The sequence below is a fragment of the Salvia splendens genome, chromosome 21, assembly GCF_004379255.2.
Source record: "Salvia splendens isolate huo1 chromosome 21, SspV2, whole genome shotgun sequence".
In the NCBI taxonomy this organism is placed as follows: Eukaryota; Viridiplantae; Streptophyta; class Magnoliopsida; order Lamiales; family Lamiaceae; genus Salvia; species Salvia splendens.
The window spans coordinates 8,918,555-8,944,838 of record NC_056052.1 but is presented as its reverse complement, the minus strand read 5'-3'; the positions used below and the strand labels follow the sequence as shown (position 1 = coordinate 8,944,838).

At 42.2% G+C, this 26,284-nt stretch overlaps 2 protein-coding genes across 2 annotated transcripts; both read left to right on the top strand.

Annotated features, from left to right (window-relative positions):
• The first annotated feature begins 3,037 nt into the window (after positions 1 to 3,037).
• On the top strand, positions 3,038 to 9,730 carry LOC121784749 (DNA-directed RNA polymerase II subunit RPB2). The gene is made up of 19 exons (XM_042182971.1): positions 3,038 to 3,415; positions 4,136 to 4,357; positions 4,435 to 4,725; positions 4,805 to 5,002; positions 5,410 to 5,474; positions 5,550 to 5,636; positions 5,722 to 5,842; positions 5,932 to 5,976; positions 6,068 to 6,205; positions 6,318 to 6,390; positions 6,502 to 6,578; positions 6,672 to 6,779; positions 6,867 to 6,983; positions 7,241 to 7,396; positions 7,499 to 7,603; positions 7,686 to 7,811; positions 7,883 to 7,960; positions 8,048 to 9,250; positions 9,328 to 9,730. Exons 1-19 carry the CDS (start codon positions 3,134 to 3,136, stop codon positions 9,445 to 9,447), a joined length of 3,612 nt encoding a protein of 1,203 aa, XP_042038905.1. The 5' UTR covers positions 3,038 to 3,133; the 3' UTR covers positions 9,448 to 9,730.
• A 13,639-nt stretch (positions 9,731 to 23,369) lies between these two features.
• LOC121784516 (heat stress transcription factor A-2c-like) lies at positions 23,370 to 25,166 on the top strand. Its single transcript, XM_042182672.1, has 2 exons — positions 23,370 to 23,627; positions 24,608 to 25,166. Exons 1-2 carry the CDS (start codon positions 23,376 to 23,378, stop codon positions 24,896 to 24,898), a joined length of 543 nt encoding a protein of 180 aa, XP_042038606.1. The 5' UTR covers positions 23,370 to 23,375; the 3' UTR covers positions 24,899 to 25,166.
• The last annotated feature ends 1,118 nt before the right edge of the window (positions 25,167 to 26,284 follow it).

Here is a 26,284-nt window from a genome sequence, read left to right as displayed (position 1 = left end):
CTTGACATGTAATCTGGGATTTACATGTAAATTGAGTTGATCCAATAATTACCAAAACAAATTCATTTGTGAATTTCTTCTTTTTTTGCAATTTTATCCATTCTATCTCGACCAAAGACTGCAAGAACAATTTTTGCAGTTTTGTCAACAAAGTGACATGGATTTAAACAATCTCACCATTAAAATTTTAATAATTCCTAATATATTCTCAGGCTCAAATTATAGTCCACTCAACCTCTCGGGATCCATGTCGCGTGCCAACAAGAACGACAAGGAAGAAGGATCTAATCCGACCACCAACTACAAAAAATATTATTTGGAGCAAACAAAAGGAGTGGCATGTCTCTTCATCGACATCTCCCAATACTCGCTTATTGGCAACATGGTCAGAGTTTTCTTGGAGAAGATCATAAATGCGTGCACAAATAATTTTGCAGAAGGTAGATCGAGCAACATAAACTAGGATAATCATCGAAAAGAGGCTCTTCGAGCCTTTTATAAAGAAGATAAAAGCACTTTAATTACGAGACATGGTACACATTATTAAGGACCGCCCGAAGTTCACCGAGAAAATTGGAGTTTGAATTTGATCTGATAAAAACAAAAGCCTCCACCTTCAGACAATACTTAATTAACAAGCAAGGACGCCAATTGCGTCAATTTTCATCCCGATGTAGATGAGAGTTTTCATATAGAGTTGATGTCGGGCAGGATCCTACCGATGGGTCATGAAGCCATGAAGTAGAAAGGTGAACAGGAAGACAACGTCGAGGAGAAGCCGTGGAGGCGCGAGTGAGGAGCATTTGAGTGAGTTGTTTGAGAGTGATTAAATAATGATCAACTTTTACTAGAAAGTATTGTATAAAGATCTAGTGACTATAACAAAGACCTATAACTACAAGTACGAAAATTTACCAAACAATTTAAGTTATCTGTAATTTTGTTAGTGAGATTCTTTATTTTTTTTAAAATCAGGATTTCAATTAATTGAATTTTGTGGAGCGGTGGATCGTGAACAGGGTTTAGTTATCTTTTTGTCATCAGTTCACCGCCCTAAGGCCACCTGCAAGGCGTCACGCGGGTGACCCGTGTTCCGTCACGAAGGGACGAGACGGCGGCGTGACGCGTTGCAGTGCCCCGTCTCGTCCCCAGCCCGTTCCGCGTTCCGTCCCGCCGTGACGAATGGCGAGACGTCTCGCCACGCGCCGAGGCGACGTGGCGCACTCCGGAGCCATGCGTGACGCCCACTTGTCGGCCCGCGAGTGGGCATCATCACGCAGACGCAATAATTCATTTTTTTAAAAAAATTTGAATTAAATAAAAAAAATTAAAAAATGAAAAACGATAATATTACCATTATATTACCGTTTTTTCAATTATTATTATTATTATTATTATTATTATTATTACTCTATAAATACTACTAATTCATCCTCATTTCACACACAAATACACATCTATTCTTTCCAAATCATCTCCATTTCCTCTCCAATTTTCATCTAACCTCTCATCACAAAATGTCTGGCGACGGAAACTCTGGCGGTGGCGACTCCGGCGGGTTCGACGACTGGGGGGCATGTACAATGTCCTCGGTGGTGGTTCCGGTTCGTCAACGCCGGGCACTCAGGGTTCGTCGACGCCGGGGGTACCAACCACCCCATTTTGATGTGGATGCATACGCCCGTCGCTCCGCCCCGAGGTATTCGCAGGGATTATCCCAGATTCGGGAGGATTATTCCGTTGATCCCCGGAAGAAGGCCGAGGCGGGGGAGGAGGCCGAGGCGGTGGAAGCTCCAGGGCAGAGGCGGACGAGGAGGAGGAGGAGAATCCAGGCCGGCATCCGTACGTCCCCAAAGAAATGCTGGCGGTGTACAGCGCCTGGATCAGCGTCTCGTACGATCCCATCGTCGGGAATCAACAACCCCGAAAGTGCTTCTGGGAAAAGGTCACCGAGGCCTACGACGAGATTAAGCTGAAGGGGTCCCGCCGCCGTACATATAAGATGCTTCGCGCTCACTTTGACCGAGTTGACAGAGAGGTCAAAAGATTCTACGCCATCCACAAGAATGAAGTGGCTCATTACCAAAGCGGAGCCACGGGAGCCGACATTCTGAGGTCGGCTTTGCGAGTCTACTTCGACGACACCGGCAAACAATTCAAATATGTCGATGTTTGGGAGGTCGTCAAAGACGAGGAAAGGTTGGCCGGCGGTGTCCGGTAGCTCGGGCTCGACCTCGAAGCGCACGAAGCACATTGCGGGTGGTCAATACTCGTCTAGTGAGGGCGGTTCGGGCAGCGCCCCACAAGAGTTTACCTCGCAGGAGGTTGAGGCCCCGGCAGACGATGCCGGGGGGTCCTTCCGTGGGCGCCGTCGGCCGCAAGGGAGAAATGCAGCGAAGGCGGCTAGAGGGAGGAGGGGCCGAGCCGAATCAAGCCAGGCGGGCTCGGGCTCGGGGGACCCTCGAACTCCCTTATGTCCATGTACATGACCGCCACAATGGCGGACACTTCCCGCATGACGCCTCCCCAATACCAAGCCTATTTTAACGGAATTGCATTTATGGCAACACAACTTGGTATTCCGCCTCCTCACGGCTTCAGTGCACCTCCACCGCCTTCGGGGGATGATTCGCCGACGGAGTAGTTTTTTTATTTTCTTTAGAATTGTATTTTAAATTATGTCATTTTTATTTTTTAGGATTTTAATTAAGTGTTTTTTTTTATTTTTTTGAATTTCAAGTTGTATTTTTATTTTATGTTGTAATTTTATTTTGTTTTTAATGAAGTGTGTTTTTTTAATTGAATTTGGTTGGAAATAAAAATAAAAAATGAAATTGAATGAATAGTAATTTAAGGGATGGTTAAGGGACAGAGGGTTGCAGGTCCGTCCTTTAGTTAAGAGATGGAGTAAAAAAGTATAGTGGGACCTATGAATATTAATTTAAGGGACGGTTAAAGACGGCGCTGCGGATGGCCGAGTCTCCACCTATAAAAGGGCCGCCTCGCTCGAAATTCATTCTATTTGAAACTGCTTCAGTTTCCCCCAAATCGGAGGGGTTTTTGAGCTTGACTTCAATTGGACTTCGTAAATCCGAATACTCGAAGATTAAACGGTTAAAATCACTCGGCAAAAATGTATATGGATGATGAGTATGAGCAGGGCGACAACGGTGAGGATGGCTACAACAATGGCGAGGACTACGGCGAGGGCGACGGCGAGGAGGATATCACGCAGGAGGATGCCTGGGCGGTGATCAGCGCTTACTTTGAGGAGAAAGGTCTGGTGCGGCAGCAGCTCGACTCATTCGATGAGTTCATCCAGAACACGATGCAGGAGATTGTCGACGAGTCGGCCGATATCGAGATCCGTCCTGAGTCGCAGCACAATCCTGGACACCAGCCGGACTTCGCTGAGGTCGTTTACTTCGCGGTTGTGTTGATTTTGCGTTTGTGAGGAAATTGTTAGGTTTTAGCGGCTGAGAGTGAGTGGTCTTTGGTTAGGGTTTAGCTGAGTTTTAATTGGTGGTTGTGTGGTAATGCGATTTGAGAAAGGTTATTGGTGAGTTGAAGCGAGGTGGAAGTAACAGGTTTAAAGCAGATTTGGATTGGTTGTTTGATTGCGAGAACTCTATGGAGATTCGAGTGCCTTTAACTTTGAAATTTCTAGACCTGGATTTAGAAAGAAAAGAGTACAGAAGGACATTGAGGCCTTAGCTATGAGACTATTTTTTGGATTTTGGTTGTTTTGAGTAGGTGTTGTAAGTTCTGAATTCCTGATTGATTCTATTCTTCCTATAAGCTTTAGATACTGAATCTGGTTTTGATGTCTGGACTAGTCTTCTCTGTGTGGGCTTAGGTTGTTGCTGGAATTAGGCAAGTGGAGTGGGTTCCTTGAACAGAATTTAGAGATAAGTTGTGGGAATTGATAGCAATGATCTGTGGACTTACTTTAAACTGTCAGTTTGTAGATTAAATTGATGGAATTTAGTAGCTTTCTTTGTAATTTGGGAGAAACTTGGTGAATTTGTTTATTTTCAACTTTCGAGCATTATTTTGCATTTTGCTTACAACTAGAGGGACTTTTGTGATTTCCAGAATTAGGAACTAATGTATATTGTTTTGTCTACGAATGCAGACTATATACAAGATCAGTTTCGGTCAGATTTACCTCAGTAAACCGATGATGACGGAATCTGATGGAGAAACAGCTACTTTGTTTCCCAAGGCTGCAAGGCTTAGGAATTTGACGTATTCAGCCCCATTGTATGTTGATGTGACCAAGAAAGTGATAAAGAAAGGTCATGATGGGGAGGAAGTTACTGAGACTCAGGATTTCACAAAAGTCTTTATTGGGAAGGTACATTTTGTGGTGATGTGGGGTGCTTTATGATCTTGTAAAAATGCCTTAGTAACACCATGATTGTTTGTCTATAGGTTCCTATAATGCTGAGGTCAAGTTATTGCACATTATATCAGAATTCTGAGAAAGATTTGACAGAACTTGGGGAGTGCCCATATGATCAAGGTGGTTATTTCATCATCAACGGTAGTGAAAAGGTATTGATTGCTCAGGAGAAGATGAGCACTAATCACGTCTATGTATTTAAAAAGAGGCAACCAAACAAATATGCCTATGTGGCTGAAGTTAGGTCCATGGCGGAGACACAAAACAGACCACCTAGTACCATGTTCGTCCGGATGCTTTCTCGAACTAGTGCCAAAGGGGTAATAGCAATTTTAATGAAGCATTAGTTTTCATATTATTAACACAATTTTTATTAGTCTAATACTTTTCTCCTTGCAGGGTTCGTCGGGCCAATATATACGTGCTACCCTCCCATACATACGCACTGAGATTCCTATAATTATTGTGTTTCGAGCACTAGGATTTGTTGCCGACAAAGATATATTAGAGCATATCTGCTACAATTTTCAAGATACTCAAATGATGGAACTGCTCAGGCCTTCCTTAGAAGAAGCATTTGTTATCCAGAACCAACAGGTACTTGTCATGCATTGTTATATCAGCTGCTCTTTTCACTGCATCTAGTCTATGTGGGTGCTTCGTATCTGTAATTGACTAATTGTATAGAATAGATTTTCTCCTCTCGTTGAAGTCTTGAAGGGATTTAGGGTTCTCTCCTTTTGGGTAGGGGGGGCATGAATGCATTGGAATGTGAAGTACTGACAGTTTTGGGTAACCTTACATTCAATTTGAACTCTTCTGCAAAGTTTTGATATCTATCTGTAGCTCAATCCAATTTTCTTTCATTTGTCATTCTTTCTAGCATTGCAGAACTTTATTAGTTTACAGCATCCGATAGCTGTACAGCGATGCTTTACCTACTATAAGCCTCAACTTTTTCCTTTGTTAGGGTTGTAATAATCTAACCTTTTTACAAAATGCAGGTTGCTCTTGACTACATTGGGAAAAGAGGGGCCACTGTTGGTGTCACCAAAGAGAAAAGAATCAAGTTTGTGTTGCTGAAATTGTTATACTTCATCTTATTGTTTTATTTTCATCTAATCTGTACATCCTTGTTATGCAGGTATGCCAAAGAGATTCTTCAGAAAGAAATGCTTCCTCATGTTGGTGTTGGGGAGTATTGTGAGACAAAAAAAGCATATTACTTTGGGTAAGGAGTTAATTATTATGTAAGTTTCGGTTTACATGTTTGTGGTTGCTGCTCCTGAACCAGTATCAATTCCTGTTCTCTCCAGGTATATCATCCATCGCCTTCTTTTATGTGCACTAGGCCGAAGAGCAGAGGATGATAGAGATCACTATGGCAATAAAAGACTAGATCTTGCTGGTCCTTTGTTGGGAGGCCTCTTCCGAATGGTTTCTTTTTTTATATACATTTTATTGCAGTCTTTTAACCTTAGAAATGAGGTGTTGGTGTGAAGTTTGATCTTCTCTCTGCGGTGCAGCTATTCAGAAAGTTGACCAGGGATGTGAGGTCCTACGTCCAGAAGGTTTATTTACCTTAGATTTACTTGTTACTTGGATAGCATGCAAATGCAATTTAAGTTTCATATATATTTACAAGTTTCTGTACAATGACAGTGTGTAGACAATGGCAAGGATGTGAATTTACAATTTGCAATAAAAGCCAAAACCATTACTAGTGGCTTGAAATACTCACTTGCTACTGGTAACTGGGGCCAAGCAAATGCAGCTGGTACAAGAGCTGGTGTATCTCAGGTTGAATTGTGTACTTGTCATTTGTTCAAGCCATTTTTAATCATCCATTCAGTTTTCTGTGGTCCAAATCCAGTGCTAAGGTGGATGACTTGTTTCGATTGAAATGTCGCAGGTGTTAAATCGCTTGACTTATGCCTCTACCTTGTCACATTTGCGAAGGCTTAACTCTCCTATTGGCCGTGAAGGTAACTGGCCTATCTTGGTTCATTTTAAAATGCTTTGGTGGTGATTTCTATCTTGTTGTTCCTTTTATTTTACTATTACCTTTCATATAACTCTTTTGTTCATCTTTGTAGGGAAACTGGCCAAACCAAGGCAGTTGCATAACTCTCAGTGGGGAATGATGTGTCCTGCAGAAACACCTGAAGGACAGGTAAGTGTGCATTGTGCATAGTTATTAATTGGACAATCTAGTTCTTTTGAGGTTTCCTTCTGAATCTACCTTTTCTTTGGCCTCTTCGGACAGGCATGCGGGTTGGTGAAGAACCTTGCGTTGATGGTTTATATTACAGTTGGCTCAGCAGCATATCCAATTTTAGAATTTTTGGAGGAATGGGGAACTGAGAATTTTGAGGTGCTGCATGCAATGTGCCTGAATTTCTGGTTTTGATGTTCATGCTGAATATATCTCTAATCACTATATAAAACTTTTATATTTCAGGAAATATCTCCTGCTGTCATTCCTCAAGCCACTAAGATCTTTGTAAATGGTTGTTGGGTTGGTATTCATCGTAACCCTGATATGTTGGTGTCTACACTAAGACGCTTGAGGAGACGTGTAAGTATTCCTTTCATACTTCTGTCTTTCGTCAACGTCTTCTGTTCTTAGGCTCCTTGACTTGTAGAGCATGATGAAGAATTCCAGCTTCCAGATCTTCGATGGTCGTGTATTTTCTAACATAATGTCGTTATCACACCCGAGTAGTTCACTAGATTTGTTCTTGTTTCACTTGTGAATGATTTCTGCAATGTAATGTATAGTGTTATTTGCAATATGCCAGCTAATGGAGGTTGACATTATTGTTCTGCTTACAGGTCGATGTCAACACAGAAGTTGGAGTGGTCCGAGATATTCGTTTGAAAGAACTCAGGATATACACTGATTATGGTCGCTGCAGTCGTCCCTTATTTATTGTGGAAAAGCAAAGACTTCTTATAAAAAAGAAGGATATTCTGGGCTTGCAACAGAGAGTATGTCTGACAAAGTATTTTTATGGGCTGTTTGTCATCTGAAATTTTTGACTGTGTTCTATATTCATGGGCTGTTTGTCATATCATGTGCTTTGATCCCAGGAATCTCCTGATGATGGTGGTTGGCATGATCTAGTCTCAAAGGGATTCATAGAATACATAGATACAGAAGAAGAGGAAACAACTATGATTTCTATGACAATACACGTGAGCAATTATCAAGCAAGCCAGTTTCCATACAAATAGATTGTCAGTCACAGGACAATGAAATTTTTGTTTCTTTTCTTAGGATCTTGTTCAAGCAAGGGAAAGGCCGCAGGAGGCTTATTCAGATACTTATACGCACTGTGAAATTCATCCTTCCTTGATACTAGGTGTTTGTGCTTCAATTATTCCCTTCCCAGATCACAACCAGGTATATATTGTGGTAATCTTAGCACATCTGTAGCTGTTCTTCAGTTAGCTGATTTGTTTTCTCTTTCACAGTCTCCACGTAACACATATCAGTCAGCTATGGGTAAACAAGCTATGGGCATTTACGTCACCAACTACCAATTTCGAATGGTACAGTGATCTTCCATTAAATTCATCCGGCGTGGCTGGTAGCTTGGCGATTTCTTGTAATTAGAGTTTCTGCTTCTTTTGTATCAGGACACCTTGGCTTATGTGCTGTACTATCCTCAAAAACCACTCGTTACAACTCGGGCTATGGAGCACTTGCATTTCAGGCAGCTGCCTGCTGGCATTAATGCCATAGTTGCTATTGCATGCTACTCCGGATACAATCAAGAAGATTCAGTTATCATGAATCAGTCATCAGTTGACCGTGGTTTCTTCCGGTCTCTATTTTTCCGTTCATATAGAGATGAAGAGAAGAAGATGGGGACATTAGTCAAAGAGGATTTTGGACGCCCTGATAGAACCAACACAATGGGCATGCGCCACGGCTCCTATGATAAGTTGGATGACGATGGACTTGCACCGCCGGGAACCAGAGTTTCGGGCGAGGATGTGATTATTGGGAAAACGTCTCCAATAGCTCCTGATGATGCCCAAGGGCAAGCTGCTCGTTACACAAAACGTGATCACAGTACAAGCTTACGGCACAGTGAAACCGGAATGGTGGATCAAGTCCTGTTGACCACAAATGCTGATGGGTTGAGATTTGTCAAAGTGAGGGTGAGATCAGTTAGAATTCCTCAAATTGGAGACAAATTCAGTAGTAGACATGGACAGAAGGGAACAGTGGGCATGACTTATACACAGGAAGACATGCCGTGGACGTTGGAAGGCATCACTCCCGACATCATCGTCAACCCTCATGCTATTCCATCCCGTATGACCATTGGTCAGCTTATTGAGTGTATCATGGGGAAGGTCGCTGCACATATGGGAAAGGAAGGAGATGCCACTCCTTTCACTGATGTAACCGTGGACAATATCAGCAAAGCCCTTCACAAGTGTGGGTATCAGATGCGTGGTTATGAGACCATGTACAATGGGCACACCGGCAGGCGTCTTTCGTCTATGATATTCCTGGGTCCCACTTACTACCAGAGGCTGAAGCATATGGTTGATGACAAGATTCACTCTCGGGGTAGAGGCCCTGTTCAGATTCTGACGAGGCAGCCTGCTGAGGGACGGTCGCGTGATGGCGGTCTGCGTTTTGGTGAAATGGAACGAGACTGCATGATTGCACATGGAGCAGCTCATTTTCTCAAGGAAAGGTTGTTTGATCAAAGTGACGCATATAGGATACATGTTTGCGAGCGATGTGGATTAATAGCCATCGCTAACCTGAAGAAGAATTCATTCGAATGCAGAGGGTGCAAAAACAAAACTGACATCGTGCAGGTAAGTTGAATCCAGCCAGCTGGTTCGTAATTCTGACTATATATATGGTGATTGTAATTAAACGAGATTGGTTGCAGGTTCATATTCCGTATGCTTGCAAGCTGCTATTCCAAGAGCTGATGTCTATGGCTATAGCTCCTAGAATGCTAACCAAGGACATTAAGCAAAACAAAGATCTAAAGAAGAAGGGCGGTTAACGTGGTTGGTCATACCGATTAATCAGACTATGGAACATCGAGGTTGGTGAATCAAGGCGTTTGTTGAATCCCCAATTGAGATGGTAAGTATATTAGAAGATGGGTGTTTTGTCTTTGAATGCCCAAATTAAAGGGTGTTATACATTACTGAGGTGTGGCTGTAACAATCTATGTATTTTCTACCTGAACAAGCTGTTTTCAGTCGGCACTTGTTTGGAACTCTTTCATGGCAATTTTGTTGTAAAAGACTATTTTCTCCTGTCTAAAAAAAATAGTCTTCGTAGTGGCCGGTGTGTATTTTAATTCGACATTGATAGCGAGAGATAATGGTTAGAGGTGTTGATAATGGAAAATAAGATGGAAAAAAGTTACTATACATAGATTGAATTTAAATTTTGTGCAAAGATTAATCTTTCATCTTTGATCCTCTGGAGTTCCTAACTTGGATTTATCATCACTCAAAACTCATCCTTGCTATCTCAATTCGTGTTTCATTCTGTTTTTCGATCTTCACTCAACATGTTATTTACTTGTAAAATCAAATTTTGAGATAGCTCAGATTCACGTCATTGATAGTACTCCATATTTTTACTTTTTTTTAGTTAAGTCGTATGCTTACATATAAAGCTATTTGTGTTGGTCAAAATTGTCTCAATCAACTTTATATCCTTCTATCCCTTTCAAAAAACTTTATTTTATACTATCTTGGTTTACTAAAATTTCGAAACGCTGCCTTGAACTTTCATGCTACCAATTTCATTTCACAACTATTACTCTTGTCGTATTCATTTCAAATAAACTCTTCGTCAAACAACAGAAAAATGCTTATTTATGAATGAGAAACTTAAAACGAAGTAAAATTTTAATCTAAATAATACTCTATGGGGTGTTCAGTTGGCAAGATTAAATCTCATGATTAAATATGTATCATGTTTGATTCATAAGATTAAACCCTTCAACTTAGTGTTCGGTTGGCAAGGTGATGATCATTGAAGCACGCTAGTCGTTAGCATGAGTGTGTGTATAATAAACTTCTAGATCGAGCTGCCAAGTCCAATGAATCCACTAAACACTAGGTCTAGGAACTCAAGGCGACGCGGAAGACTCTGCGATGGACACACAAACTCTCGCGTTCAAAGATCCCTCAACCCGTTATACTATAGACTAGTATAGAGAAGCAATGGGTCGATCCCACGAAGATGGACACGTAAGAAAGCATCTAGAGATTTTTGGTTAGAATACGGCTGCTGCCACGCAAACTTGGGTTGAGATATAACTATTTATAGACCTAAGCACGAAATTAGACACTATACCTAGTAAACTGTAAACAACATGCAGACATCGAACATCCTTAGATCTACGTAATTTTAAACTTACTTCCTAGACAAAGCAAACAATTACCAACTATAGCTAAACAGAACGCAAATAGAAGTGGGGACCAACTTCCAGAAATATCAAGTACGGAAGAAAAGCTGCAACTAACAAACTATGAACGTAACTAACAATGACATGCTTAACTTCAGTTGAATCAAACACGAAGATGAAGAAAACAGAGCACATACCGGGATTCGGACGTCGGAAACTTGCAAACAACCGGAAAATAAAACAGATCTACGTTTACTAGGCGAAATGAAATGAAAACACGAAAGCTAGGCATAAATCTCAATCACTCTTCAGATCCAACGTCGGAAACTCAATCCACTCCGGATCCAAGCAAAACGACCCCAACATCAACCAAAATCAACTCCATAGTTCCCGATTCACCCAGATCTACTTCGATCAACACCAGATTCCAACGATTCCACCCAAACTCAGCAACCAACACGAAACTCAAACATCCAACTCAGTAATCACAACAAACTCAAAATAATGAACATCCATAACCAAAACTCAACTGCAGCTCAAATACGGAAAATAGAAATTGCATAGACTACGGAAATTTAACCGAAAACAGAGCCGAGCTTCGAACGGCGAAGCTCGGTGAAATCTTCAGCAATCACTAAAATAAAAACGGGAAATTGTTTCTTCACCCTCTGCAAGGACGGTATTACACCACAAATATCGAGAATTAGAAAGCAACAGTGACGGCAAACGTAACCCCCTTCGAAACTCCGAAAATCCCCTAAGTATGCAGAAGTGTGTGAGCTAAGAACTAGAGGCCTAAGTGCCAAAAGTCCCCGAGCATTGCATGTTCTCTTCCTTATATAGATGTGGTAGGATCTTCTAGAAACTTTGCAGAAATCTCCATTCTCCCCTTCAGTTTCACGATCCATCCGTCTAGTCATTTTCCTCCGAATTTGCTCACTTATTCGCCGTATTTGCATGGTCCTTGTAATTCATCTTCTTTGTTCCTCAACCTGGTGAATTCTTCTGCACACCTGGCTTAAAACATGTGTTAGACCATATAATTGTATTAATTCAACCCTTAGACCTATGCATGAAATTAGCCTTATCAAACTGCTCACACTTAAACCATGAAAGACAAGAAAAAAGATATAAGGCGAATTTCAATGCACAGTTCCCATGAACGACTCTACAAACAAGCCACGAACAAAACACAAACTACTAGACCTAGACATACTACAGACTCACAAAGGGAAAATAAACTTTTAAAGAAAACACAGAGAAAACACAAAGGCATGAACTAGCTTCAACTTTTAAGCAGGCGTCCCCACAAGTTTAAGGTCTATCTGATTCTTTACAATCTCCAAATCCTCCCTTTTCCTTCTTCTACCTAATCGGTCTGTCAGTTCGTCAAGATAGCCTTTTGATTTCCCACTTGTTGGATTCACTCGATCACTCATTCCTCACCAGGGATGTTAGGATCGAATCACTCTTAAGTCAATGTTACACCACTGATGCGTCGGGTTATGAGAGTTTCTCCTTTCTCTTTAAATTCCTGGGTCAGATTACTATTGCTTCCTGCCCTTAGGTAATTTTTAATTCCCCCTTTTTTATATTTTTCCCTAGACTTCGTCCAGCTTATACCTCCGAATTCTGTTTATTTAATTCTTCCTCTGGACTTCGTCCACCTTATACCTCATTTTCCTGGATCCAGCTTATACCTCCAGAACCTAATTTTTATTTTTCTCCTTACGACTCTTCTCCCTAAGCATCAAGTGGTGGCCCCTTTTATACAAGTTAGCTCACAATGTATAGGCTTATAGCTCACATTTATGGTGGGGCTTCACAACTAGGTCATCTAAGGCATCCTCTATCGTCCTTACTTCATTCAAACCGAATTCAGCTTATTAAGGAAAAAGGCCTCAAAGTTGATATGCATCATATCTTCAATTACTCTTACTAAGGGTATCTTGCCTTATTATATTCACTGGCTCATGCGTTACACATAAAGAAACTAAACCTGAACTAAAGACACCTAAACACATAAGAACATAACTATACGACTCCCTCCCCCTCCCACTTCACTCAAGCTTGTCCCCAAGCAATTCCAGTGAAGGGGGGAAACAGGGAAGAACAAACAAAACACAACAAAACATAAAAAAACATCAGGAACAACAAACGTGAAAAAAAACAAACACGCTTCTCACACTTAGACCGAGCACCGGGCTAAGTGAGAGAAAGTACAACAGAAGAACAACCAAAACATGCCAGAAAAGAAACACAAACTTCTCACACTTAGACCAAAAATTGGGCTAAGTGGAAGAAGACATAATCACAGGCAAATATATACAAAATATGGCATGCTGGGAAAAAGAACATATATAAACGAAAGGAAAGAAGAAAGGAAAAACAGAAAAGTAAAAGCTACTTGTTCATGGGGGATTCAATTCGGAGTCTGGCCCCCGCGGGAGCCAGACTGGGGCGGTACGTAGGGTCGAGTCACCTTTGCTTTCTTCCTTGCCGGCGAATCCGGCTTCTCTGTCACGTCCTCACTCGATTGCTTGGTAAATGTCCTCTTCACAATCAGGGTCTTTGATGCCGACGGGGCTAGCAGGGGTTTAGACGCGGGTGGAGGATGTTGGGGAGGTGCACTTCTTTGCCCTGGCTGGGTGGACACCTTACTGGGTCCAGTAGGCAGTTTCGCCTGGGGCTCGGAGAAGTTCTCCTTCATCCATTTTGACATCATCATCATTAACTCGACAGCCTCCTTCATCTGACCGCTGTGAGCCGACGACTTCCCCACCAATTCAGTCATACGACCCCGTAGGGCCACCATCTCTTCTCTGACCATCCTGATTTCTGACCTCATCCATCCCACTTTTTTTCTCATCTCCTCAACTTCAATCTTGGCTGTAGACTCGACAACTTCCGGTTCTCGCTTGACCTGGGGTTCCACTCGGCCGACTTCGTAGAAACACACCTCCTTCCCGTGCATGTACAACAACCCCTTGTTAAAAAAGTAGTCAACGTTGATGATTTCGGGAGGCTCACACATAACCACCTCAGGGGCCGATTTGGCGATCTTCATTATCGTGTTTCGCTGAAGATAAGCCCCTAAAAGGTGACACGTGTACATGTGTCGGGAAGGGTTGGCGGTTATTTGATGGCATGCCTGGGCTAACCAGTAGCCTAAATGCACCCGTACTCCCTTAGCCATACACCAAGTAAAGTATAAATCCGCCGTTGTCAAAGCCGAGTTGGCAGTCCCCATGAGATTGTAGCTGATAAAGGTCTGAGCAAATCGAAGTATGCGATTCTCTATATGAAACCCCTTTGAAATACTTGTCTTAAACTGTCTCACCTTCGGGTGGGTGATGAACTCCCAAGCTGATTGCGGTTTGAACCTAGACGTAAATTTTGGCGCTCCAACCACCCGATCATTCCATAGCCCCTCATCATCCTTCGTACGCGTAAATAGTCCCATTCGGAGGGACCATTCACGGATACTAATTTCGTGCTCTTCGGTGAACAGACGGAAGGTGATGGAATCGGCGTCCAAGTCAGTGGTTGATTTCAAACGGAATGTAGAAAAGAACTCTCGTGCCAGCGCCGTCGGGACCTCCACAGAACTGTGCTTCAACAACCAATCGAAACCGATGGCGTCAATGAACTACCGGAATTATTCATCAGAACCTATCTCTTTTAACTCCTCGGGATCATATCATTTGCCAGACTTGGCGAGCTTACCCGGGCCACTCCGTTCTTTGTAGGCCGCCGCCTGTTTGGGGTCATCAAACTTCCGCATCGCGTCAAGCAAACCCTTCGTAATCCATACCTCTGCAGGTTCGAAATTTAGTTCTTCCTCCTGCTCCTCTTCAGATTCACTGGACGAAGGAGGGCCGGTAGGTTCCTTGGTGAAGGGAACTTTAGTTGGGGCTGAGAGCGAAGCTGCCTCAGACTTGCTTCCTGTGGTGGGCTTAGCCTTCTTGACCCGAGAAGCAGCGGCTTGCTTTCCCTTCCTCTTCCGCTCGGCCGCCAGACGACGTTCGTCCTCGGTACTCTCCTCTTCGCCAGGTCTAGGAGAGTTTCCCTTCTCAGCTGCTGTGGTTGCTGGACCCAGCACTTCCCTTGCAGTTTGCTGGTCGGAGTTATCAATTTCGTCCAACAAGCTCCGACGAGCTTGTCTCCTGGATTCCCGTCCGTCCAACGGCGAATCCGTCCCCTCCGGGACATCTGTCAGATCCACAATGAGATTAACCTCGTCCTCAACGGGTTCGTTTACTTCTTCAGTAATGGGGGCATCTGCCTCCCCAGACAACCCAGGGGTTGCCCCCTCAATATAAATAGGGGTTTCCCCCTCAGCAACCTCCTTCTCAGAAATTAGGGCATCGCAGCCCTCCATCCTTTCCGGGGTTCTCCCCCCAACAAATTCTTTAGAAATACCAGGGGTCGCCCCCTCCAACTCACCAACAGGGGTTTCCCCCTCAAAAACTTCACCAGAAATAACAGGGGTCTCCCCCTCAACCTTATCAGTCGGGGTTTCCCCCTCCAAAACTTCACCAGAAATAACAGGGGTCTCCCCCTCAAGATCACCAACAGCAGAAACAACAGGGGTTTCCCCCTCAACCTTATCAACAACAGAAACCACATAGGTTTCCCCCTCAACAACCATCATCTGTTCCATCTCCGCAACTAGATCTGCCCCTTGTTCCTGCTCTTCGCCCACCGCGACTTCATTTTTCGATTCGCCAGTACACGGGTCGACTTCTGCATGTACGGTAGATGGTCGGGAAATCGTATCCTCTGGAACTTGCGGTGGTCATGGTGGATGTCGATGCGGCGGGCGTGGCCTTCCCCATCATTGTCGTGAGCAGGGCGAAAGCTTTCATTGGCTCCTCCGGACCGCCAAATTTCTGCATCAATTCTGCCATGAAAGTCGCCGCGTTGGAATCGGCAGATCCGGCGGTGCTTCCTGCATTTGATGTGTTCTCCATTGCCTGAATCTGAAAATTCCTCAAAAACTTTGAAAGAATTTACGGGTTAGGGTTAGTGAATGTTAGGTATCACGAGAGAGAAGAATTGGGGATTTTTTTTGTTTTGTGAGAGAGAGAATTTGTTTTTAGAAGAAATAAGCGTATGGGACGAAAGAAGTAAAAATGGGTAAGGGCGTGTACGGTTTTACAGACGGTTGCAGGCGTGATGTAAGCAACCGTTCACCTTCCCATAAAGTAATACTTGAATTTCAAAACTGTACCACTTCCCTCCCAACCTAAGGTTCTCAGCCCCATGTAAATGCTACTCTCCGCGATACCACACTTAGGCAAAAAAACAAACGAAAATGAAACGCCGGACTCACAGGTCAAGGATTCAAAACGTGACAAAACAATTTCCCTAAGGAGTCTGGTGATTCGAAAATATTTTTGGAAGATTATTTTTTTTCTCTTTGTTTGGTATTTTTTTCTTTTATAAAAACAGCTGAATATTTACACTTTCAATTGAGCACTCTCTAGATTCCCTGGTTCAGTGAAAAGATAAGAAAAGAAACATTCCAATTTACCTGACCCAGGAATTCATCGAGAGTATTCCCCCCAGACCAATTAAGCGATAGTAGGGAGTGCGCGTAATGGCACTTCCTCCACTACACACAACTCAGAATTATCCCTAAAAATCTTCACCCGGTGACCATTAACATGAAAATGAGTAGAGTTTAAGGCACTTCCCTGGATCTCCACAGCTCCGTTTGCTCGAAGACTCACGATAGTGTAAGGCCCAACCCATTTGGACTTCAGTTTCCCTGGCATCAGCTTGAGCCTGGATTGAAACAGGAGAACTTTATGCCCCACTTGTAGTTCCTTGACCCGGAGATTGATTGAGAGCTTGGTACCTCTCCATAGATATGGGTCGTCCCAAAAATAATACTTGGCTTCGCTTTTCAGTTTCATCTTCTGGGCCCGGGTGATTGATTGAGAGGTTGGTACCTCTCCAGTGACCAAGTAGTTTGCTAGGTCTGCGAACCAAGGTTCAGCGTTTAGATGACATTTTCCTTTCTCAGAATCTCCAGGACCTGTTGTTGCCATCACCGGACCTGTTGTTGCCATCACCATTTCCCAACAGATGGGTCTAGGAAATGTTCTTATACAGTACAAATGCTCCTCCGGGAATGCATCAGGTATAGCTTCATCTGTCTCTCCTTGGAAAATCCTGCTCAAGTGATCACCTACTTTGTTTTCTGTCCCCTTTTTGTCTCTGACTTCCCAATCAAATTCCTGCAATAGCAACACCCAACGGATTAATCTTGGCTTGGATTCTTTCTTCGCCAGCAAGTACTTGATAGCTGCGTGGTCAATGAAGACTATCACCCTCGACCCCAGCAAGTACGGGCGAAACTTCTCAAACGGGTATACTACCGCCAGCATTTCCTTCTCTGTGGTGTCATAATTCTTCTGGGCCTGATTGAGTGTTTTTGATGCATAAAAACACATAGCTTTTCCCATCAATTCTTTGACCCAGCACTGCCCCCACTGCGTAATCGCTCGCGTCGCACATTATTTCAAATGGTAAACTCCAGTCAGGCGCCCTGATAATAGGGGCAGGGACTAGTTTATCCTTCAGTAGCTGAAAAGCTTCTTTGCACCCCTCGTCGAAAACGAAGTCAACTTCATTATGTAACAAATGGGTGAGTGGTTGGACAATCCTTGCAAAATCCTTAATGAATCTTCTGTAGAAACCCGCATGACCTAGGAATCCTCTAACTTCTTTTTGATTCATCGGGTAAGGTAACTTTGAGATCACATCAACCTTCGCTTGGTCTACCTGTATACCCCACTCTGAAACTACATGCCCTAGGACAATACCTTCAGACACCATGAAGTGGCATTTTTTGAAATTTAAGACCAGGTGCTTCTCCTGGCATCTTCTCAATACTAGGTCAAGGCTGGCCAAACAAGTGTCGAATGAATTCCCATATACGGTAAAGTCATCCATGAAGATCTCAATACATACCTCAAGCAAATCCGAAAAGATACTCATCATACACCGCTGGAACGTGCCTGGTGCGTTACACAACCCAAACGGCATTCTTCGGTATGCATACGTACCGAAAGGGCACATGAATGTGGTCTTCCCCTGATCCTCTAGGTCTACGTAAATCTGGAAATAACCGATGTATCCGTCAAGGAAACAAAAATATTGTTTGCCAGCTAACCTTTCTAACATCTGGTCAATGAAGGGTAGAGGGAAGTGATCCTTCTTCGTGGCCTCATTCAGCTTCCTATAGTCGATGCACATCCTCCATCCAGTCACAAGCCTAGTGGGCACCAATTCGTTATTTTCATTCTTGACAACCTGTATTCCTGACTTTTAGGGCACCATGTGGACTGGACTGACCCACTCACTATCCAGGATGGAGTAAATGATCCCTAGAGAGAGCAATTTCAATACCTCCTTCAGAACTTCCTCCCGCATGTTCGGATTCAGCTTCCGTTGTGCTTCTCGATGAGCCTTCATACCCTCCTCTAACCGGATGTGGTGCATGTAGAGATCAGGGCTGATTCCTACTAAATCGGAGAGGGTCCATCCTATTACTTTCTTGTTCCTCTTGATTACTTCCAGTAGTTCCTTCTCCTGCTCCTAGGTCAAGTTACTGTTGATGATAACGGGAAAAGTCTCATTCTCTTCTAGATAAGTATACTTGAGGCCTGGTGGGAGCACTTTCAATTCTTTCTTCAGGGTACTTGCCTCCTGGGGCAAGGGATTTTTCTCTGTTCCATCGGATATCATTTCTTTCCCTGACCTAGAAGAAGTCTCCATGCTCGCCACATGGGGTGTCTTCCTTGACTTAGCTACTCCTGGATTTTTACAGAATTCCAAGATTGCTTTAGCCAGCTCTTCATCTGATAATTCACTTGTGTTCATTGCTTCACACCATCCAGCCACTTCTCTGTCGATAGAGTAACTCATCTCCGAATTTTCAATCTGTTCCTGCATCAATTTTGTCTCAAGATATTCCTGGACCAGGGGGTTAATAACAGCGATAGCATGCAAATTTTCTAAATCAAGAGGTTTCTTCATTGCTTCATCAATGCTAAAGGTATATTTTTCCCCATTGTAGTCGAGGCATATAGTTCCATCAAAAATATCAATTATGGTCTTGGCTGTACGGAGAAAAGGCCTCCCTAGAAGTACACCACTAGACTCAGCAGACTCATTGTCACTCATCTTTATCACATGAAAATCAGCTGGGTACAAGAAATCTTGCACTCTAACTATCACATTCTCAAGCACTCCTTCAGGGCAAATACACGACCTATCCGCTAGCTGGATTACCACTTTCGTATCTACCATACTTACTCCTACCAATTTCTTGTAAATGGAAAGCGGTAACACATTTATTGATGCCCCTAAATCACACATTGCGTGCTCAATTTGTACATCACCAATGGAAATGGGTAAGGTGAACATACCTGGGTCAGTACATTTTGAAGGCATCCTTCGTTTTAAATTCCTTAATGAACTTGCTAAATACTGGTAACTTCAAGGCTTGTAAGAACGGCAAATTAATCTCCAGCTTCCCAAAGATGTCCATGAAGTCTACCGGTTCTTCCTTCTTTTTCCTAGCTTCCCCTCGATGTGGGAACGGTTTCATTTGTTTCTCTGCACCCGTAGAACCTCCAGCTGAAAACTCATCCGTTCCTTTTCTCGCCACCTCATTCTCTACTTCTGGCTCTGGGTCTAGGAAAAATGGCTCAACCTTACTTGGTAAAGGTTTCTCCAAATCACCTTCCTGAAGGTCATCTATATTCCTAGAACCCCCTGCTTCCAAATTCTCAGACTCAGGAGTTAAATCCTTCCTTACATTGTCCTTCACGGAAGGCGTTTCTTCCTCCTTCCTCATCGCTGGACCTTTATATCTTCGCCCAGATCGTAAAGTTATCTGACTGATGTTAGCTCTGTCTGGCAGCCTTACTGAGGCAGGGATCTTGCCTTCATTTCCTCGCATCTCGCTCAAGGATATAGCGATCTGGGACATTTGCTTTGCCAACATATCCATTGATGCCTTCTGTTCTAATTGAGCATCCTGGAGCTTATGCACCACGTTATTGTTGGACTGCAAGTTGTTCTGCATATGCTGTTGAGAACTGACTAAATCATGTACCATATCATCTAGATTCCTTGGTGGTTTAGGAATAGACTGTCCTGCACTTGGTCCTGGACCCAGATGTGGACCACTTCCTTGATTCTGGCGGAAGTTTCCTTGACCTCCTGAATTGTTGTTATATTGATTTCCCGACATTTGATTCCCCTGGTAGGTAGGTTGGAGATTTTGATAATTCCCGGTGTAATTCCTTTGATGTGGCGGCACATAAGAGTTCCCCTGATTCTGATTCCTGTTCCCCCAATTAGAGTGATCTCCCTGGTTCCGGTTGTTCCAGCCGTTTTGCCCCTCCTGATTTCTCTCTGACCAATTAGTCTGTCTTTCTGATTGATCCGTCAACTGAGTGTTCTGTTGTGGAGGTGGCTGGTTCGGATCGTTGTCAGACCATCTAAAATTGGGATGGTTTCTCCACGGTGCATCCCTCTGTCTTCCGGGGTTCCAACTCCCATCTGGGTTCCAACTTCCCATCGCATTAGCCTGGGCCTGATAATCTTCTATGTGAGGATCATAATATTGCTGTGTTGGAATTTCTCCTGGACTTGGAGATTTATTCTTCACTTGTGCAGCTGGCGGAGTGGTTTTCTCTATTGCATTCAACAATGCTTTCTCGAGCCTATCTATTCTTGCCTCGACTCTCTCGTCATCCTGCTCCCTCAGGGAATTTGCTGATCCCCTCCTCATAACATTCCTCGGGCTGTCGTATGCCTTTTTAGCCTCTATCAACTTTCCCAGAATCTCTCTTGCCTCGCTACCCCTCTTCTTCGTAAAATTTCCCCCGCTCGAGGAGTTCATCAAATCCTTCGACTCGGGGTTTGCTCCTTCATAGAACAAATAATAAATCTCTGCCTCGATCATTCTGTGATTCGGGCAGGCGTCCAGCAAACCCTTGAATCGCGACCAATATTGGCTCAACGACTCGTTGTAATCCTGCTTGCACTCCACTCTCTCCTTCTTCAGAGCATTTGTCTTGTTGGAGGGGAAGAAATAATCTAGGAAATCCAATTTAAAGTCCCTCCATGTGCGAATAGAATCTGGGGGTAACCTCAATAACCACGTGTTGGCTTCCCCCTTCAAGGTAAAAGGAACCGCGCGCAGGCGATAGTCCTCCTCCGTTGCATCATTTGGCCTCTTCTGAATGCTACACAATTTGCTGAATTCATTTAAGAACTCGTACGAGCACACATTCCTACGCCCAGAGAATGTTGGCATAATGCCGAGCACATTCGTCTTGATCTCAATGGCCCTCTGGCGCAGATTCATCACTATAGCTTGGGCTGGCTCACCATCGAGATGGGCCGTGAGCAAACCAATCTCCGGATCTGGATCGACCACGTGTGCCATGTCTCCTATTTCTGCCTCTTCTGTATCTGTCTCCGAAGATGATTTGGGATCCTCCTTTCCTGACAAACTCCAACTCTCGTCGCTTTCTGAACCAAACGAAAATGGATCTTCTGTTGATAAACCCGATCTGGTGGTGACCGTAGATGCTGTGTTCTTGACTTGCCAAATAAACTGCTCGTTCCTCCACTCAGATGAGTCACCACAGTGTCCAAACCGCGAGTCTTTGCTCATAAACTGAAAATAAAGGAAAAGAAAGAAAAATTAAGAACTATGTACACCAAAATTCTCTAAACACAATCACAAATTACGCCTTCCATCCCCGGCAACGGCGCCATTTGAAGCACGCTAGTCGTTAGTGTGAGTGTGTGTATAATAAACTTCTAGATCGAGCTGCCAGGTCCAATGAATCCACTAAACACTAGGTCTAGGAACTCAAGGCGACGCGAAAGACTCTGTCGATGGACACACAAACTCTCGCGTTCAAAGATCCCTCAACCCGTTATACTATAGACTAGTATAGAGAAGCAAGGGGTCGATCCCACGAAGATGGACACGTAAGAAAGCATCTAGAGATTTTTGGTTAGAAAACGGCTGCTGCCACGTAAACTTGGGTTGAGATATAACTATTTCTAGACCTAAGCACGAAATTAAACACTAGACCTAGTAAACTGTAAACAACATGTAGACATCGAACATCCTTAGATCTACGTAATTTTAAACTTACTTCCTAGACAAAGCAAACAATTACCAACTATAGCTAAACAGAACGAAAATAGAAGTGGGGACCAACTTCCAGAAATATCAAGTACGGAAGAAAGGCTGCAACTAACAAACTATGAACCTAACTAACAATGACATGCTTAACTTCAGCTGAATCAAACACGAAGATGAAGAAAACAGAGCACATATCGGGATTCGAACAAAATGTAAAAATTTGGACGTCGGAAACTTGTAAACAACCGGAAATAAAACAGATCTACGTTTACTAGGAGAAATGAAATGAAAACACGAAAGCTAGGCATAAATCTCAATCACTCTTCAGATCCAACGTCGGAAACTCAATCCACTTTGGATCCAAGCAAACCGACCCCAACAACAACCAAAATCAACTCCATAGTTCCCGATTCACCCAGATCTACTTCGATCAACACCAGATTCCAACGATTCCACCCAAACTCAGCAACCAACACGAAACTCAAACATCCAACTCAGTAATCACAACAAACTCAAAATAATGAACATCCATAACCAAAACTCAACTGCAGCTCAAATACGGAAAATAGAAATTGCATAGACTACGGAAATTTAACCGAAAACAGAGCCGAGCTTCGAACGGCGAAGCTCGGTGAAATCTTCAGCAATTACTAAAATAAAAACGGGAAATTGTTTCTTCGCCCTTTGCAAGGACGGTATTACACCACAAATGTCGAGAATTAGAAAGCAACAGTGACGGCAAACGTAACCCCCTTCGAAACTCCGAAAATCCCCTAAGTATGTAGAAGTGTGTGAGCTAAGAACCAGAGGCCTAAGTGCCAAAAGTCCCCGAGCATTGCATGCTCTCTTCCTTATATAGATGCGGTAGGATCTTCTAGAAACCTTCGCAGAAATCTCCATTCAGCCCTTGAGTTTCACGATCCCCCCGTCTAGTCATTTTCCTCCGAATTTGCTCACTTATTCGCTGTATTTGCATGGTCCTTGTAATTCATCTTCTTTGTTCCTCGACCTGGCGAATTCTTCTGCACACCTGGCTTAAAACATGTGTTAGACCCTATAATTATATTAATTCAACCCCTAAACCTATGCATGAAATTAGCCTTATCAATCGTGTCTTATCTATATGAGTGGATAACCCTTCTTCTTATGAGGCCTTCTAAGGTGAGTGACCCTCAATACGTCATTGGTTGTGAATATTTTAATTAAACTATTTTGACCATCAAGTTTCAACAATGTGGAATATAATTTAGCTTCCCGATTAAATATTTTTTTAAAAATTCCATAAACAACAAAAGGTCAAAAGAGGCAATTAATATAGGTATAAATAGTTAACAATATGGGATTTCACCACTTTAGAAAACACATAAGGGGTAGCATGGCTGCTCCACATGCAACTTGCCGGGTCGGGTCAAGGCCCAAAAAAATAAAGTGCCCCGCCCCGTTTATATCCAAAACCTTCGACCTCCTCGACGCGGCCGAGGCTGGTGGCGCGACCGGCGTGGTTTCGTGGAACTCGGGAGGAAACGGATTCGTGGTATGGTCGCCGGCGGAGTTCTCCAAACTCATGCTTCCTAAATATTTCAAACACAACAATTTCTCTAGCTTCGTTCGACAGCTTAATACCTACGTGAGTCATCTTTATTTTCCTTAATTTTATATATTTACCGAATTAAATTAAGTTTATGGTCGAATAGATTTTCTTATATTTGTTTAGTTTTTGGGAGAAAGATAATGTATAGTTCAGTCAAAATAGTTATGCTACTGTGTTGAATCGTATATTGGGTAAAGGGACTAGGGTTAGTCAAAGAATTTTCATTCCTTGGAATTGAAGGGCATATAGTTGGGATATGTGTTACTACTATTATTCTATAATATGTAAAGACATGTTTTTTACTAAAAATGGATTTTAAATTTTAATAAATTATTTGACCTTATTAAAGGAAACTGTTGATAAAGTTAAAAGGGAATATGTGGATTCTATTTTTATATACTCCAATTAATTTTTAAAGTAATACTCTTTCCGTCCATAAAAATTAGATCAATTTTACTATACTGGGTCGTCCAGCAAAATTAGACTAATTCTAAAAATGAAAAGTTTTAAATCATACTAATCTTACACAAACATCATTCTAAATGTAGACTCCACAATCCAATAATATTACTTCCACCACATTTTCTCTCCATCCCTCTTACTTTAGCAATTGCGTATTAAAACTCGTGACATTTACAACTTTGTCTATTTTTTGTGGACGGAGGGAGTAGTATTGTAATGAGTTAGCGGAGGGAGTATTGTTCTTCTCTCTTCACTTAACACACACAACTACATTACAAAAAATTATGTGCCACCAAAAAAAAGGTCATCTTCATTGGACAGAGGGAGTATAATTGTAACAAATATTAAGCTATGTTTTCTAAATCAAATTGAACACTTGTTGTTTTAGATGCAAAATAACTACTACTATTTGGTAACTTCATCAGAGGCGAGGAACCTATGCGATAATAGTCCTCTTTTTAGTTCTTGTGTAGTAATAGCATATCACAAAATTGAATATTTTTACAAAACATTTCAACTATTTGAATAAAGATGTGCTAACATTTTCACAACAGGGCTTCAAGAAAACAGCATCCAAACGATGGGAATTCAAGCACGATAAATTCTTGAAAGGTTTCAAGCATCTGTTGGTGGAGATCAGCCGCAAGAAGGTCGAGCCGAGCATGTTCCCGCAGCTTCTAGAAGCTTCCAGAGGCGGCCATCGGGATGGGATCACTTCCCTCATGAAAGAAAATCAAACCCTAAGAAGAGAGAGAATGGAACTCAAATTGCAAATATCTCATTTCAAGACTATGGAAATGAGGCTGCTCGGATGCATTTCACACTACATGACCACTCGTTGCTAGGGGCAGACGCAGGAAAATATCTTAGAGGGAGCTAAAATCGAAAACTTTTGAAGAAAAGGGCTGCCAATTAAAAATTTCTAAAAAATTATGTAAGGTTAAAAAATATGAAAATGGCCTTTTGACAAAGTTAGGAGGTTAATTAGGTTAACTTTACTATCTTTTATTTTGCACGCGTAATATGTACGTTTTAATAGTATGTTTTACTTATATAATTAAGTGCATGCAAATGGCCAAATGCATCTATAGGTCATTGTATTAGTTAATTTTATTTTAGGTTCTTCTAATTCATGTTCTTTTTTTTTTTTTTTTTTTTTTTTTTTTTTTAAAAATTAACTTCATATATTTATATCATATATATGAAGGAGGAAATTACAAATCAACTCCTATAACAAGGAGGAAAGACAAATTACGCCACACTCGAGACCTCCAGGATGGACGCGGTATCCAGCACCCTTTACCGCTAGGCCAAGGGGCTTGGATTCTTCTAATTCATGTTCCAATGCATTTTGTTTCATTAAATCTTTTTACAAATTTTTTGTTTCATTGGATCCTTTTACTAATGCATTTTGATTTAAGAGGTTTTATATTTTAATTTTTTATTTAGTTATATCTTTATTTAATGGAATTCCAAATTTAATTAATTTTTTTGTGTTAATTAAATTTATTATTTTTTTCTCATATTTATTTTGGAATTAATTCATTTGTAATATTGACTCAAGAATCACTAAAAAATGAAAAATTTATTGATATTGTTCGCTGTCAATTCATAAATTTTTAATTTTTTAATGATGTGTGAGTCGATATTGCAACTGAATTCATTCAAAATAAATAAAAGAGAAAATACTTAATTTAATTAAAATAGGAAAAATTCATTAAATAAAATATTCAATCAAAGAACCTCTCAAATCAAAATGTATTAAAATAAAAACCTAATGAAATAAAAAAAATTATGAAAAGATCTAATAAAAAAATGCAGATATAGTGAAACAAATATTTTTACTAAAGAATCTAATGATTAATATAAAGACTTGTAGATGTATTTTGCAATATGCAAATTAGTGGTATATGAGTATGGGAAACAATGTTTTTTGATGTGGTGAATTTTGTATCAACATATTATAGCGTGTATATTGGCGACAGTGGCGAATCCAGGTGGGGTCGGATGGGGTCGGCCGGCCCACCACCGGCCATGGAGTGCCACCGGGAACCTACTTTCTTCCGCCTCCGACCCTACGGCATCCGTGACTCCGTCCCCACCTCAAGCAGTGTGAGATGATGAGGAGACTGAGCATAGAGAAAGGAAGGATGTGAGGCAGTCGGACGTCGGCATCACGGCAGGGGAGGCTGTTGTCTAGAACGAAGGAGTTGGAGGGGAAGAGTCCTTTC

What these genes read in the sequence shown, in the direction of transcription:
- LOC121784516 (XM_042182672.1), top strand. Translation starts at nt 23,376, where the DNA reads ATGGCTGCTCCACATGCAACTTGCCGGGTCGGGTCAAGGCCCAAAAAA. An exon ending in TTCGACAGCTTAATACCTAC is followed by an intron (nt 23,628 to 24,607) that starts GTGAGTCATCTT and finishes TTTTCACAACAG; the next exon opens with GGCTTCAAGAAAACAGCATC.
- LOC121784749 (XM_042182971.1), top strand. Translation starts at nt 3,134, where the DNA reads ATGTATATGGATGATGAGTATGAGCAGGGCGACAACGGTGAGGATGGC. An exon ending in ACCAAAGAGAAAAGAATCAA is followed by an intron (nt 5,475 to 5,549) that starts GTTTGTGTTGCT and finishes CTTGTTATGCAG; the next exon opens with GTATGCCAAAGAGATTCTTC. An exon ending in ACAAAACTGACATCGTGCAG is followed by an intron (nt 9,251 to 9,327) that starts GTAAGTTGAATC and finishes GATTGGTTGCAG; the next exon opens with GTTCATATTCCGTATGCTTG.